The 14327-nt window shown below is 36.8% G+C and overlaps 1 protein-coding gene across 6 annotated transcripts in view; it reads left to right on the top strand.

Moving 5' to 3' along the window:
• IL1RAPL1 (interleukin 1 receptor accessory protein like 1) overlaps positions 1–14327 on the top strand; it is a 635157-nt gene that overhangs the window by 357999 nt on the left and 262831 nt on the right. For all 6 annotated transcript variants that reach the window (XM_083439335.1, XM_083439332.1, XM_083439330.1 and 3 more), the window contains 2 exons: positions 286–472; positions 4879–5032. In XM_083439335.1, the coding sequence (XP_083295461.1) occupies positions 286–472; positions 4879–5032 (341 nt within the window). The remainder of the gene's footprint in view (positions 1–285; positions 473–4878; positions 5033–14327) is intronic.

Here is a 14327-nt window from a genome sequence, read left to right as displayed (position 1 = left end):
CTGTCTTTGAAGGAAGATTTTTTTCCTGTAGGAAATACAGAAATAAAGGAATTTGAAAAAGGAATATCTCTAGCGTATAATAAGGAATTAAAAATATTCTTTACATTCTTTATATTCTTAGTGACTAAATAAAAATTGCAAGCAAATTAATGCGAGTTTTAATATACCATTTTCTTTATTGTACATAAGATTCTTGTAACTTTTTAAAAAGCACATTATTACAATGTTTGGTGCTTTTTTGTTTTATTATTCACAAGACCATTATTTTTATTTGCTGTATTGCAGAAACTCTACTTACTGTATGAAAGTATCCATTTCGCTGACAGTGGGTGAAAATGACACTGGCCTCTGCTACAATTCAAAGATGAAATACTTTGAAAAAGCTGAACTTAGCAAAAGCAAGGAAATCTCATGCCCTGACATACAGGATTTCTTAATACCATATAGAGAGCCTGAAATCCTGTGGTATAAGGTAAGAAATATGAAAAGCTTTGGCTGCTTCCAACAAAATATTAAATGTTCTGATGCATTTCCAGTAATCTGAAGAATTTACTTGAACAGTAAATACAGCTTGGTGTGATTTAGAAAACTAATAAGGAAACAGAGAAAGAGAGCGGCTAAAGAATACTTGCTGGGAAAGTAAAATGCCCATTTCTGTATTCAGCAATGACTGAATTTGAAATTCTCTCTCATATTACTGTTCTGGTTGTTTTATTTGCCTCTCCACATACATCCTCAAGGCTATATATGCATATATCAATATGTAAATTAATAATAAATATAGCTAGCTCTCTAGTTCTGAAATGTGAGGTTTTTGAATCTAGCTCATTGTGTAAAGGTGTGTTTTATCCAACAAACATCAGATATAACTAAGCTGCCATTGCAGAATCTAAGGATAGTAGGCTCAACAAAGAAGACCTGATCTGGGCTTGGCTGGCCTCAACATATACAGTAGCCTAGATAGGCATAGTGAATATTGTATTCCAGTAGTTCACATGTATGCAGCCCAAGCCCTTTTGATTGATCCCAGGCAATTAGGTCAGGGTTAGATTCAAAATGGGTTCAGTTTTTGCCTAGTTTATGCCAACCCTCCTGCCACCCTGTTTTGTAGGCCTACACACTCTTAGTTATGTCATTATTTGCATCTGCTTACCCTTACCCATTTAAGAAGTGGTAGGAGGCAGAGCATGGGCAGTGCTGTAAAAATGTGTGGCAGCATTAGAGCTTAGTTTTCCTTGCTTCCCAGTGCCTTAAACCTGAGTCCTATGCTGAACGTGGTAAATAAATATGGTACACCATGCTAGTGTTGGCAGTTCTAGGTCAACTGCAGAATATGTAAAACTTGAGGATCATAGAATTGTAGAATTGTAGAGTAGGAAGGGAAGCAAAGGATCATCTAGTCCAACCCTCTGCAATGCGGGAATCTCAACAACAGCATCCATGATAGATGACCATCCAACCTCTGCTTAAAAACCTCCAGGGAAGGAGAGTCCACAACCTCCTGAGGGAGAACGTTCCACCGTCGAACAGCTTTTACCATCAGAACGTTATTCCTGATGTATAGTTGGAAATTCCTTCCCTGTAACTTGAAGACTTTAGTTTGGGTCCTACCCTCCGGAGCAGGAGAAAACAAGCTGGTTCCATACTGCATGTGAACAGCCCTTTAGATATTTGAAGATGGCTATCATAACTCCTCTCAGCCTCTTCTCTACCAGGTGTAAAATACTTAATTCCTTCAACCATTCCTCATAAGGCTTAGTTTCCAGACCCTTGATCACCTTGGTTGCCCTCCTCTGCGCACAAGGACAAAGGGTGGGTGGCTCCATGCTGTCATAAGTTGGCAGGAGCTGATTTTTAAGGATTATAGTGTTCAAAAACTCCCGTAGCACTGAAAAATAAATGCATTCAAATTAATGTACTTCCAAAAATCAAAGCAATGAACAATTTAAAACTGTACTGTTTGTTAAAAGGGTTTTCCATCTATATAGTATATTTATCTTTAAAGAGTGAAGTTTATTTAATGTTCATGTATAAGAGTTCCAAAACAAATGCTGGTCCTTACTTCACCGTGAATAGTTGTGTAATTTCATAAATGGAATTACATTAGTGACACCTTATATTTTGCTTTTCCTGATATAATCGTCATTAATCATTCTACTTATGAATGACAATTAGGTGAAGATAATTAGGCTGGCAGGCACTTGTAACAGGGCCATCTTGGCAATGGTCCTGCAATAATGGAATTCATTTCCTTTTATGGTCAGGCATGCCCCCTTCCTTATAGCATTTAAGTGGGCCTTGAAGACCTACCTTTTCACTAAGGCCTCTGATGTGTAATATAAGCTGGATCATAAACTGGGGATGCTGTGCCAACATCTCCTGAATTTGCATTTCTCATGTTTGATTGTCTATTTTGTGCTGGCTTCTAGGCTAGTGTATTATTAGTGAATATGTTGAATGGTTTTATATTACATTTGGCTTATATTACATCTTACATATATTGCATGCTTAATAATAATAATAATAATAATAATAATAATAATAATAATAATTTATTTATACCCCGCCCATCTGGCTGAGTTTCCCCAGCCACTCTGGGTGACTTCCAATCAAGTGTTAAAAACAATACAGCATTAAATATTAAAAACTTCCCTAAACAGGGCTGCCTTCAGATGTCTTTTAAAAAGAAGATAGCTGCTTATTTCCTTCACATCTGAAGGGAGGGCGTTCCACAGGGTGGGCACCTCTACTGAGAAGGCCCTCTGTCTGGTGGATTATAAATCCTTTAAACAAATAAATGAGGTAATTTTTAAAGTAGAGACTATTCCACTAGATATTTCTGCTCTTCCCCAACATTAGCTATATTTTCCATTTGTTGCTTTTAATAATTGTGTACTTAAAAGCTGCCTAACTAGCAGTAACTCATCAGGTGAAGCCTTCCCTGGAATAGAGAAGCAGTCATGAGAAAATCTTTACCATTTGTATTTCTGCATGTCACACAGCCCAGGAGCCCTGTCAGAAAAAAGATGTCAATGCTAACTGCTGTCTGCTTGACTGTAAAGCATATTCCTTTCGCTCTTATTACAGAAGTCCCAACTGCAATGTTAATGTACAAGGAACTTTCTAACCTTTTCAGGGATGTAAAATCTCTGACTGGTATCCAAACTGTTGTCATGGTGATGAGTTCTTTGAGCTTTTTCTATCTAATGGAAAATAAGTTAGCATTATGGTGGCTCAGCATGTTTGAAAAATCATAAAGTACCTCAAGATGTTTCCTAAGGCACTTTCAGATATTACATAATCAGCCCAAATTAGCAGCACTTCACCAAAGTGAAAGCTGATATAAACCTGATATAAGTTCTGTGTTGCTTAAAAAAACACTTTTGTTTCTTAGAACAAGTGACCCATAGCTTATAAAATCCCTGGATGGATGAATGAATGAATGGGTGGGTGGATTATTGTATAATCCATGGTTATCAGATTACTTGGTCCTGCATCAAATCAGCATGATATTGATCTAAAACTAGTCCTCTCCCATTAATATAATCCAAAGGAGGCTACATGATACCTGTGTGGATAATACAGATTGACACAAAAAAGTTCTGCCCACATTTTGAAGCAAGCTGATTTAATTCATCTGTCCCAGATTTATGTTAGGCAGATTACGTACTTTTCTGAATTCTACAACACAGTTTCACAAAATAGATAAAGGTTTATGGGAAAAATGAATACAAATGTGAATTTTAGGGAGAAATGGATTGGAACACAATAAAAAATGCATATTTTGGAGAAATAGCAGCTGGTGGGGCAGCACAGCATAGGGCAGCATTGTTTCCCTGTGTTCCCAATGTGTAGGTTTAGTTTATGGGGTGTAATTTATTGTTGTTGTTTGACTATCATGGTCACATCAATCACACTAGTACAATATTAAAGAACAACATCAAGCAAAATATATCTTTATGGTAAAATATGCCCAAAATAATAGTATACAGAAGTTTTAAAATGTTAAAATACAAAAGGCCAAAGGAACTAATATGTTTTTAAAAATCAAATTAAATCCTTGCAGTTCACCATATTAACCTCAATAAAATTTCTCTTCAGCTTTCTGGCCACTGCAAATCTCACAACTCTGTCACAAATTTGTCATAATTAGATAGCAAATGTGTGATTTTTGCTTAATTATCACCATCGGGTATCTTACTTGACAAATAAAGAATAAATGTCACCCTCCGGTTCAGAATACAAGGAGAATTATAATAAATAATTATGAAGATCTCCCACTGCTTGAGCACCTCATACCCATGTGGAGGTTGCTGGGAGGGAGAGGCAGTGAGGAGACTGGAGCACTGCAGGTGCAACAGCAGGGATGTTGGATTGCTCTGAGCTCCTCTTCTCCCTCTTGGTTACCAGCACCGACCGCCATGTTGGGAAGCCAGGTAACATCACTCCACCCTATTACACTTCACCGGCTGCTACTGTTTTGGAGGACAAATGTATATAAAATGCATTCAACTTAAGTCCAGAAAGGACTGTCCATCTACAGAGGCGAAGCCTTGCTCCTTAACAGTCCACATTGCAATTTCCCTCAGTACCTATTACCCATTAGCCATCTCAGCTTGGCTATTGGGCAAATACAAAGCATGCACAATAAGCCCTTCTTGGCCAAATTAGGCACATAGGTTTATGCGAAAAACTGAAATCAAGTGCTTTCAAAAGCTCTGAACGTGATCCAAAATAGTTTCTACTTTACAGAACTAATGAACTTTTTTTGGTTTTGCGCCACCTTTTTAAAAGCTTGCTAGTTTGGAAATGAATCAGTCTTTCAGATTTAAGTACAAGGACTGTAGTCACTGAGGCACTGTAATTATCTTTGCACAGGAATGCCAAGTCACAACCTGGAGGCCAAGTATTGTATTCAAGAAGGACGTTCTTGTTATCCAGGAGGTCAGAGAAGATGACATTGGAAATTACACGTGCGAATTAAAATATGGAATGTTTTTTGTCAGAAGAACTACAGAATTAACAGTTACAGGTAATCAGAGGTTCCCAGTATACATTTTTGACAATGAGGAAAGGTCTTATTTTGGATCTCTTGCTAGTTTTCTATTTTTGCTGTTATGGTTACTTTTTTTCAGTTGTTTGGTTTCTTAGTGTCATTTTGCAGCATTCTAAAAGTCTGAAATGGGCTTGAATCTGTTTACAAGAGTTGCAGGTAGATCACTAACTTTAAGGTGAAGTAAAGGGAGTTCTAGAAGGTCTTTGTGAGTTTGTGTCCTGAAATTAATGCTGTTGAAGTGTGAAAGCTGTTGTAGAACTATAATCGGAAACATTGCGGAATGGAGAAGCATATCTCTGGTGACTAAAAACAATATTCTAAATAAAGGTATTAACCAACGTATGCATAATCACAAACATAACAACTCACATTCAGGAATATAGTTGGGGTGGAAGAAATAATTCAAGTGCATTTTATACTGGCCATATTTCTATTAAGTATGAGTATTCAAATGTTGGTGTCGCATACAGCTTGATGGAATAATTTTGTGTATATTAAATACTTGATTTCCATCAAGAAAACCCATTGTGAGACTATGGAGAAGTTTTTCATCCTATGAAGATCTGCTGTTTGTTCTGACATACGTATATCATAGGTATCTTTTCATCTTTAAAAATGTTCTAGTACTATTTAAACCTTTCCTTCTTCATCTCTCTCTTTCAAGATTAAAATTAAAATAGCAATTACAATCTTATTTCTATAATTATTTTATTATTTGAGAAGATTGCTAACTGTTTATTTATGTTGGTACTGAGCAATTAAATAAGGAGCTTATGGCAGGAAATGGCGAAGTACTGCAAGTTTGCTATCTGATAAAGACAGGAACAATGGAGACACAAAAGGAGAGAGTAGGCAAGTAAAATAAAATAAATATTCATAAACTCCTTTCTCCTTTCTCCTTTCTGCTCTCTGTTATTTTGGATTGTTCTGCGCAAAATGAGAGGAAGGGCTGTGGCAAATTGTTCTGGCACTGCTTCAAACCCTGTGCTGACTATGCTGCTGCAGTTTCACCAGTTTTACTTTTCCTTCGGTGTCCTAAATCTTGTTTGCTCAGGTGTTTGTACAACAGTAACATCCAATGAGAGAAACTACTGATATAGTGGTGAAGTGATCTGTGTGTTGTTGTTTTTTTAAAAAAAATGTGGAAAATGAGTTCTCCCAATATATTCCATCTTTCTTTCTTTTCAAAGCAATTAATAGTTGTGATTTATTCCTGGTCGAGATGTATGTGAAAAGTTTATTGTGATGTTATATCGTGTCAAATTTATAATGATTATGTTTAAATCATTTATGTAACTTAAGAAATATAGATCCATGCCGGTTTTTTATCATCACAACTTAAGCCTGGGGAGAATGTGTTTTGTCGAGGGCATGCAGGAGTTAGAATTTGATTCTCTGCTTATTCAGTCTATTTGGCCCAGTTCTGTTGTTATTCACTCCTGTCTTGAATAGCCGAGCAGCCCCACTCATGACCCTGGGCGTGCCTGGTATGGCATATGTTTGCATGGCGTGGTTGTCTGAAGCAAAGGAGCCTTTGCACAGATATAGGAAGCTGTATACAGGAAGTCTTCATGCATGCAACGAGATGTGCAAAGGCCCCCTTGCTTCAGTCACCTGTGGTGTATGGGCAGATGTTGAAGGAGAAGCATACAACCATGGGTCTTGCTCCTTCCTCCTGTGCTGTTCAACATGGAGATGAAGAACATCCAGTGATGGTGGTTTTTGTTGTTCTGAATCCCAGATTGTACGCATTGAACTATATCTTCAAGTAGATATTCATTATATACCGTATTTTTCCCTGTATAAGACTGGGCTTTTTTCCTAAAAAAATAATGTCAAAAATTAGGGGGCGTCTTATACACTGGGCCATCTCCCCCATTTTCTTAAATCTGACTTCCCAAAAATAGGGGGCGTCTTATACATGGGGTCTCTTATAGGCGAAAAAATACGGTATGCTGATTTGGGTGGTAGATACAAGTCTGATCACTCCTCCCTTCCCCCAAAATACAAATACACACATTTTCAGAAAGATCAAAGAACTGGTCATTTAACCTTTGGTCTTTTAGACATAGTCATAAATCCTTTGCCAGCAGTCACCTGCAACGTCCAAGTACAGGTTTATCTGACTCCTTTGAACTCTTTCTTGCCGAGTCTGGAAGAGAAACATTCAGTGGCTTCTATCAATTTGTGCTGGTTAGTATTTGTGAATACTGAAATGCTACTTGTTCAACAAGCCTACTACTGTTGTTGGACTTCTAAATGTATGTACAATTTAGGTACCCTTTAGATGTTCTCCAGCTGCATGGATTCTATATATTCACAAATAGCTCCTGCAGGGACTAATTACATAGTTCTTTTCTCATAGAATTGGAAGTGCCGATTCCATGAGAAAAACTGATGGAATGGGACCTTGCCTGTGTGCCTGAGTTATTTAAACATTCTTGCAGTCCTTTCCCAAGCAGCTGGGAGAAGATATAAAAGTCGCTTTAGATAAACTTTAAACATTTGTTTTTCTATTAACATTTTTTAAACTATCAATTATTATTTTTTAATTCCACCCTTTATCCAAGGAATTCTGGGTGGCATACATGAGTGATCTCCCACCCATCTTATCCTTGTTAGGTTTGCTAGACTACCAGATAGTAACTGCCTCAAGGTCACCCATTCAGGTTCTCGCTGGGTAGAGATATGAACCCGTATCCCACTGATTCTCTAACTGTTGTAGCAGCCTCAACCTGCAACAATAACCTCTACAGCAAACGGAATTCTTCATATTTAGAGCTGGCATGCTTCTGAATGTCAGAAGCTGTGGGAAATGGTTTCCACATTCCATTCTTCTGAGGTTTCTAGAGGAGGATTACTGTCAGAAAATAGGCTACTTGGCTGGAAGGATCTGGTGCGTGATTCAGCATGGCCATCTTATATTTCTATGAAGGAGTGCAACAATAAATCAAGTGCACATCTGGTAGTCTTTAGGAGAGAAATGTTTCATATAATTACAGGGCACACAGCCTGAGTAAAATGATCAAGGAAGTCCTAGTTGTATTAAATTCATTTTCATGCATCTCTATGACAGCCAGATTAAAAGGAGAAGAAGGGATTGCTATAAATGTCCTTTTATATTAATGGGTCAGCAATGATCCTTCAGCATTTACATTTATTTTCAATTTATCTAGCTGAAATGTTGAATTTTGTGCACCTTCACTTTCTTCTAAGACACCTTTAGATAGAATGGTTTTGACATAATGTTCTTAGGTATATAGCTAAATTCAGTATTATGTATGGAACACTAACATATCTTTGCTGAAGGGTAATTATACCCCCTCCCCCTGATGATAATACGTTGCTACTTGTCTGCAGCAATATACTATCAAGGCATCTTTAATGTAAATATATTGAAAGCGTAATAAAATTCAGATTGCCTTGAAATCTTCTTGGCTGATAATAAATTACACTATTAGGGCAGAGGAATATTGCTTTCTCACTAAAGAAACAGTAGTCATAACTGTAAATGGGAAAGATAAAGTGTGATGACTTGTAACAATATGACTCCAGCTAGATACAGTTGTATTTAACTTGTAAGAGCTTTAAAAGATCACTTTCCATTTATTACATATTATGTTGCCTAAATGTGCTGCATTAAATGTCACAGAAGTTTACACACTTTTCTAAAGGAAACAGAAAAGCTGTAGATAAAGAATTAAATTTCCCCTTTTTCTATGGCAGGAGCATTTTCTGAACTGCTATTAAATGATGTGACTTAATTGAGAGATATTTCAGTGGCTATTATAATTAAAGGTTGTTGGCAGCTAATAAATGTTAGCATGTTAAGCATCACAAGTACTGCAGAACTACACAGAGGCTATTAAACACAACATTCACCCACACTTTCAAAGTCTGACAAATAAATGACAAGATGAATCAGGGTTGTGTGTTTGTGACTGATCTGAAATTTGTTACCTGGAATACATGCAGTAGCCTCAGTCATCTTGTAGTGTTAAGGTAAGTGCAGACCTGCAGCCATCACAATTCTAAAACACCAAGAGAAACGCCAGAGCACTGCCATTTAAATTTGCTATTTGAAATGCAAATATTTTCAATCCCAGTCTAATTTAAATCTGTCCAGTTTTGGTAATGGGTTTACCCTACACTTTGCTTCATAATCAGAGTGGTGACAGTGAGAGTGAGATGAACGTCTCTTTGGAGCTTGTTATAGAACTCTATACTCTTCTACCAAAGTCTAGCTTCTAAATGGGCATACAGGAAACCCAGTATAACATTCACATCTGTATCTTTTACCTTAAAATAAGAAACCAAAACTTACTTTTTTGTCCCTTGCACCTTTCATAATCTAGCCATTTAGCATTGCCCTTTATATTCTGCTGCCTAGCCTTTAAATCTTCCTATTTGTGTCTAGATTCCTGGATTAGCAAGATGGGGAACAGCTAAATTTTCCCCTTCCACCCCCATGAGCAGCAGCACAATGAATGCTTCCAAAGCTTCCTTTTGATCAAGACATTCTGTGCTCTAGATATTCCAATGGGCTTTTAATAGCTACAAAAATAGATTTGTACCATCTTTATCTGCCGTGCTTAATCTCATCTCAGTGACCTGGGAAACATGGTGCAATAGAAGTGGTAATAAAAGTCTCCCTGACAATGTATCAAACAAATATGTGATATGATACTTAGGCAAAACTGAAAAGTCCAGTAATAGAATCATAGAATTGTAGAGTTGGTAGGGAACCCACGGAGTATCTAGTCCAACCCCCTGCCACGCAGGAATCTGAATTAAAGCATACAGCTATCCATCCTCTAAATTGATTTTCCGCTAAATAAACTCTATCTTTCATAATGTGAGTGTCTTATTCACCCCTAGTAGTATTGACAGTATGAAGTCAATATAAGCTAATAATTTTTAATAAGTACATTCAAGCTGCTAACATACTTTCAACATATATAGATGTCCTTCCCCTTTGATTAACCAAGGAAACTGATTGTGCAAATTTTGCGTATTATCCTTTATGTTAACAATGTTTGTATTGATAAAACGTGCAAAAAAAGTGATCTTGATAGAACTGTATGCACAATTAAATGGATTCCTTTTGTTCAGTGCTTTACTAATAGCATATGTGTGCATTGACAAAACACCACCCAACGACCAACCTGGTGTTCTGGAACACAAAGTTGCCATTTTGGGTAGTGTTTAACCAATCTGCCTATCAGTAAATGCCGAACAAAACTAATTTTGATGCAGTTATGTTTATGATTACATCAAGATTGCATCTTCCATACTCCAGGCATTTTGTCAGTACTTCATCAATGTGCACATAAGTCTCTGGGAGAGGTGGGAAAGCTGAAGAACTCTGTGCAGAATTGATTTTACAAACTCTCCTGGTTTAATCAGAAAAGGAATGGATAAGGAGAAATCTTTTCATTCCTCTTTGTGGAGCGAAGCTGATTCATTGTTTCAGAGACCAGATCTATATGGGTTTGAAATGGGTGTAAGATATCATTGTAGTTGGAAGAAGTGTCTATTTTAGGTATCATGGAAGCATTACATGTAATTTTGTTTGTTTGTTTCCAGAGCATAACTCAAAGCTGAGGCAAGCTATGTATGTACAGTCTGAATCTACAAAATTGTGAAGGTTGGGGGGGGGGTGAATGGAGGATTTCTAATTAATCGTTTCCAGTTCTCAAACAAGAGCAGGTGCTTCAGAACTCCAAACAGCAGGAGGAATTTGGATGAGGATATTTTAGTAGCATCCTATGTAGAAATAAAAATATATCTTGTGCTAATAATCCTCCTGTTGAATAAGATTCCACAAAAATTAAATAAATTCAGTCTTAAGGTACCCACGATGCTTATTAACTAACCTTCATAAATGCAGTTAAGTGACATTTGATGTTAATGTTTCCTATTATAGTGGCAGAATTAGGAGATTTAATTTTTATATTACGTTCCCCCAGAGTATGGTAAACCCAACAGCAATGTCCTTACAGTATCATTTATTATTTACCCTCCTTTCCCTTGAAACTTCGGATAATTGGTGTACACAGAGTACAGAATACTCCTAAGGGAGTAATATGAGATGGTGTTCTAATAAACAAGGTATCTGGGCTGCTCATATCCAAAGCTGATATTTTACTTGTAAGCATGGTTGCTCAGTTCATACTTCTTTCCTATCTAGCAAATGTCAATAAATATGCAAATGTAGGGATTACACAAACACTTGTAAAATTTAGGAGTAGAGATAAAATTATCCAATGTGAAAACATGATTAAATGAATTACTTAGGTTTTTCAATGACACTTTATCACAACACACACACACACACATATTATGCTTAACGCAAAAAACCATAGTAAAACAATAATAGTGGTTTCTCTGAACTGATGAATATTAATACAGTGATTTTGAAAAAGAAAAAGAAAGTTATAATGCAAAGTTAGAGTAACAAACCATCACTGAAGACATGGAACTTTTTCACTAGAATATCTCTGCAGGTGCTCTGTTTCTGTGTTAACTAATTATGTGTGAGGGAGTGCTTTATGGGTGAACATGTTAGATCCACTTCCAGACCTCACTGTTGTTCTTGTTACTCTACACAAACTGGACAATGACCATCTAAAGCAGGTAATAGAGGACTGCACATATTTTAGAAACTTCATTTTCTTAAAGTGCTGAAGGCTTCCCATTTCAGAAGATTGTATTCCAACTCATTAAATGTGATCAGAACAGTGATGGAGGGGCACTATTATGCTCATCCTTCTGCGCCTATACTACAACACACAAATTTACTTAACCCAGAACCAAGAACATGGTTCAGAACCAAGAACAAGAGGATTTATTTATACGTTCCTCTTTTAAATAAATATTGGAGTTAATTGTGAATAAACTAGTATTTTATTAAGTTAGTCTGAATGCTAAAATTGACCTGTGAAATCAATTGGCACAAGACATAATGATAGTCGTAAGATTTTTTTTAAAAAAATAATTGTGGAAGTTCTGTCTGCTGACATTGGCTTCGGCTCTCTGAAAGCTGAGAAAGACACTGCTGTGATTATGAGATTCTTGGAGTAAACCATAAGATTCTCTCTCTCCCTCTCTCTCTCTCTCTCTCTCTCTCTCTCTCTGTGTGTGTGTGTGTGTGTGTGTGTGTCTTTCCTGCTTTCTATGTCCCTCTCTCTCTCTCTCTCTCTCTCTCTCTCTCGTGTTATGCTTGTGAACTTATCTTGACTGACCTTAGGGATACTTGAGGAATTTCATCTTTGTGAATTCCACCATAAACTTATCCACAGGTCCCAGACTAACATGCGCAAGAGCACTTAGTTATCCACTTGCTTTTACACTGCCTGAATATGCCACCATATTTCTCAGCTTTTAAAAGGTGCCAAAATACAATAGAACATACATTTTAAGAAAAATACATTGAGTAATTCTTAGTTTGAAAGGAAATGCATTTAAACCTAGTTATTTAAATATGTATTTATGTGCAATTTTTAATTTTATTTATATGCCGCCTTTATTTTATTTTGATAGATTAATGCAGAAACAGGGTGGAACGCCTAGTCTGTAGATAGAACATAGTGTAAACTTCTCTGCCCTTTGCTCTGATATGGCTTATTAGTTTTTATTTTCTGAAACAGTAAAATACTGTAAACTTTTAAATTATACCTACAGTGCTAATAAAGGCAGGATATAAAGCATATCCTTCATTTAGTAGCATTTAAAATCATAATAAACAAAAATCATTTAATTGATTTACTTTCAGCAAACTTTATGTATTTAATCCCCTTTCTTTAATTCTAATACCCCAATACATTGGGAAATTTTCCCCACAGGCTTTCTTATTAAAGAGAGAAGATATCTAAAATGTATTATAATATTTAAAATAATATATTTTATGTGTTTCTCCCAGTATTCACTTTTACTTCTCCTGGGTATAGGATAGCAAAACAATATCACATATTAGTTTGCTCTTCTGTTGGGAGGTTGATAATACATGGTAATTGTTTGAATACAGAGAAGAGATTGGAACCAGCAGTGACATTTTTCATTCCTTTTGTATAGTTTTTCTCTATTTGGTGCATTTAATTCATATCAAGAACTGGATTAATTTTAAAATGAGAGATATGAATTCATGAAAATAAGACTGAGGACTGATAGAAATCGATGGATTTCCTTAATATTCTGTCTTTTTTATATGAGTGAAAATGGAAATCTGAAATATAAAAATGTCTATCAATTTTCTTTTTATCAGCACCTTCCTCCCTTCTTCCTTCCCTGATGCTGCTCACTGCTTACCTCTTTTAAGCATGGAATTTCTAAATTAGTTCTGGAGGAAAATGAATACCAAAAAAAACTTGTTTTAAGACACGGAAACAGTGATTTTTTTCTTTTTAAAGTATGCTCCTGCATAGCAATACAAAGATTGTAGTGCAAGTTTTGCAATGTTTTGCATTTACAGTTATCAGGTTTTGACTATATCAGTCAACCAATACATGTAATTCAGTGCTATGCTGTCAATAGAACATTCAACTTGGACCAGGAAGCCTGGCTGTGCACAGAACACAGTGCTGCAGAGACTGGACACTACAAGGCCTCTCACTGTACAGGGGTCATATTGAGCGTTTTCAAGTACATAATATTCATATACGTATTTTTATGTCACAACACAGTACAGAAGTTAAGCTCTTATGTTTGAAATTTCACCTCAGTCAGGCAGTTTGTTGAATAGATATGTGACAAAATTCCAAAATAATAAACAAATAACAATTTCTAGCCCAACACTGGTACTGCAAAAGCCCTGCACAGTACACACTGAATTTGGTTAAAATCTTTCAGCTCGTGCTTCAGTTTTATCATGACTGCATTACACATGCATATACAGGAAACAACAATTGGACTACTGCAATGTGCTCTACATGGAGCTACCTTTGAAGGTGACTTGGAAACTGCAGTTAATCCAGAATGCAGCAGCTAGACTGGTGACTGGGACTGGCCTCCGAGACCATATAACACCGGTCCTGAGAGATCTGTATTGGCTCCCAGTACGTTTCCAAGTACAATTCAAAGTGTTGGTGCTGACCTTTAAGGTCCTAAACGGCCTCAATCCTGTATACCTGAAGGAGCGTCTCCACCCCCATCATCATCCACTGAGGTCCAGCGCCGAGGGCCTTCTGGCGGTTCCCTCGCTGCGAGAAGCCACGTTACAGGGAACCAGGCAGAGGGCCTTCTCGGTAGTGGCGCCTGCCCTGTGGAATGCCCT

The sequence above is a fragment of the Podarcis tiliguerta genome, assembly GCF_965153285.1.
Source record: "Podarcis tiliguerta genome assembly, chromosome: 4".
In the NCBI taxonomy this organism is placed as follows: domain Eukaryota; kingdom Metazoa; phylum Chordata; class Lepidosauria; order Squamata; family Lacertidae; genus Podarcis; species Podarcis tiliguerta.
This window is presented reverse-complemented; position numbering and strand designations above follow the sequence as displayed.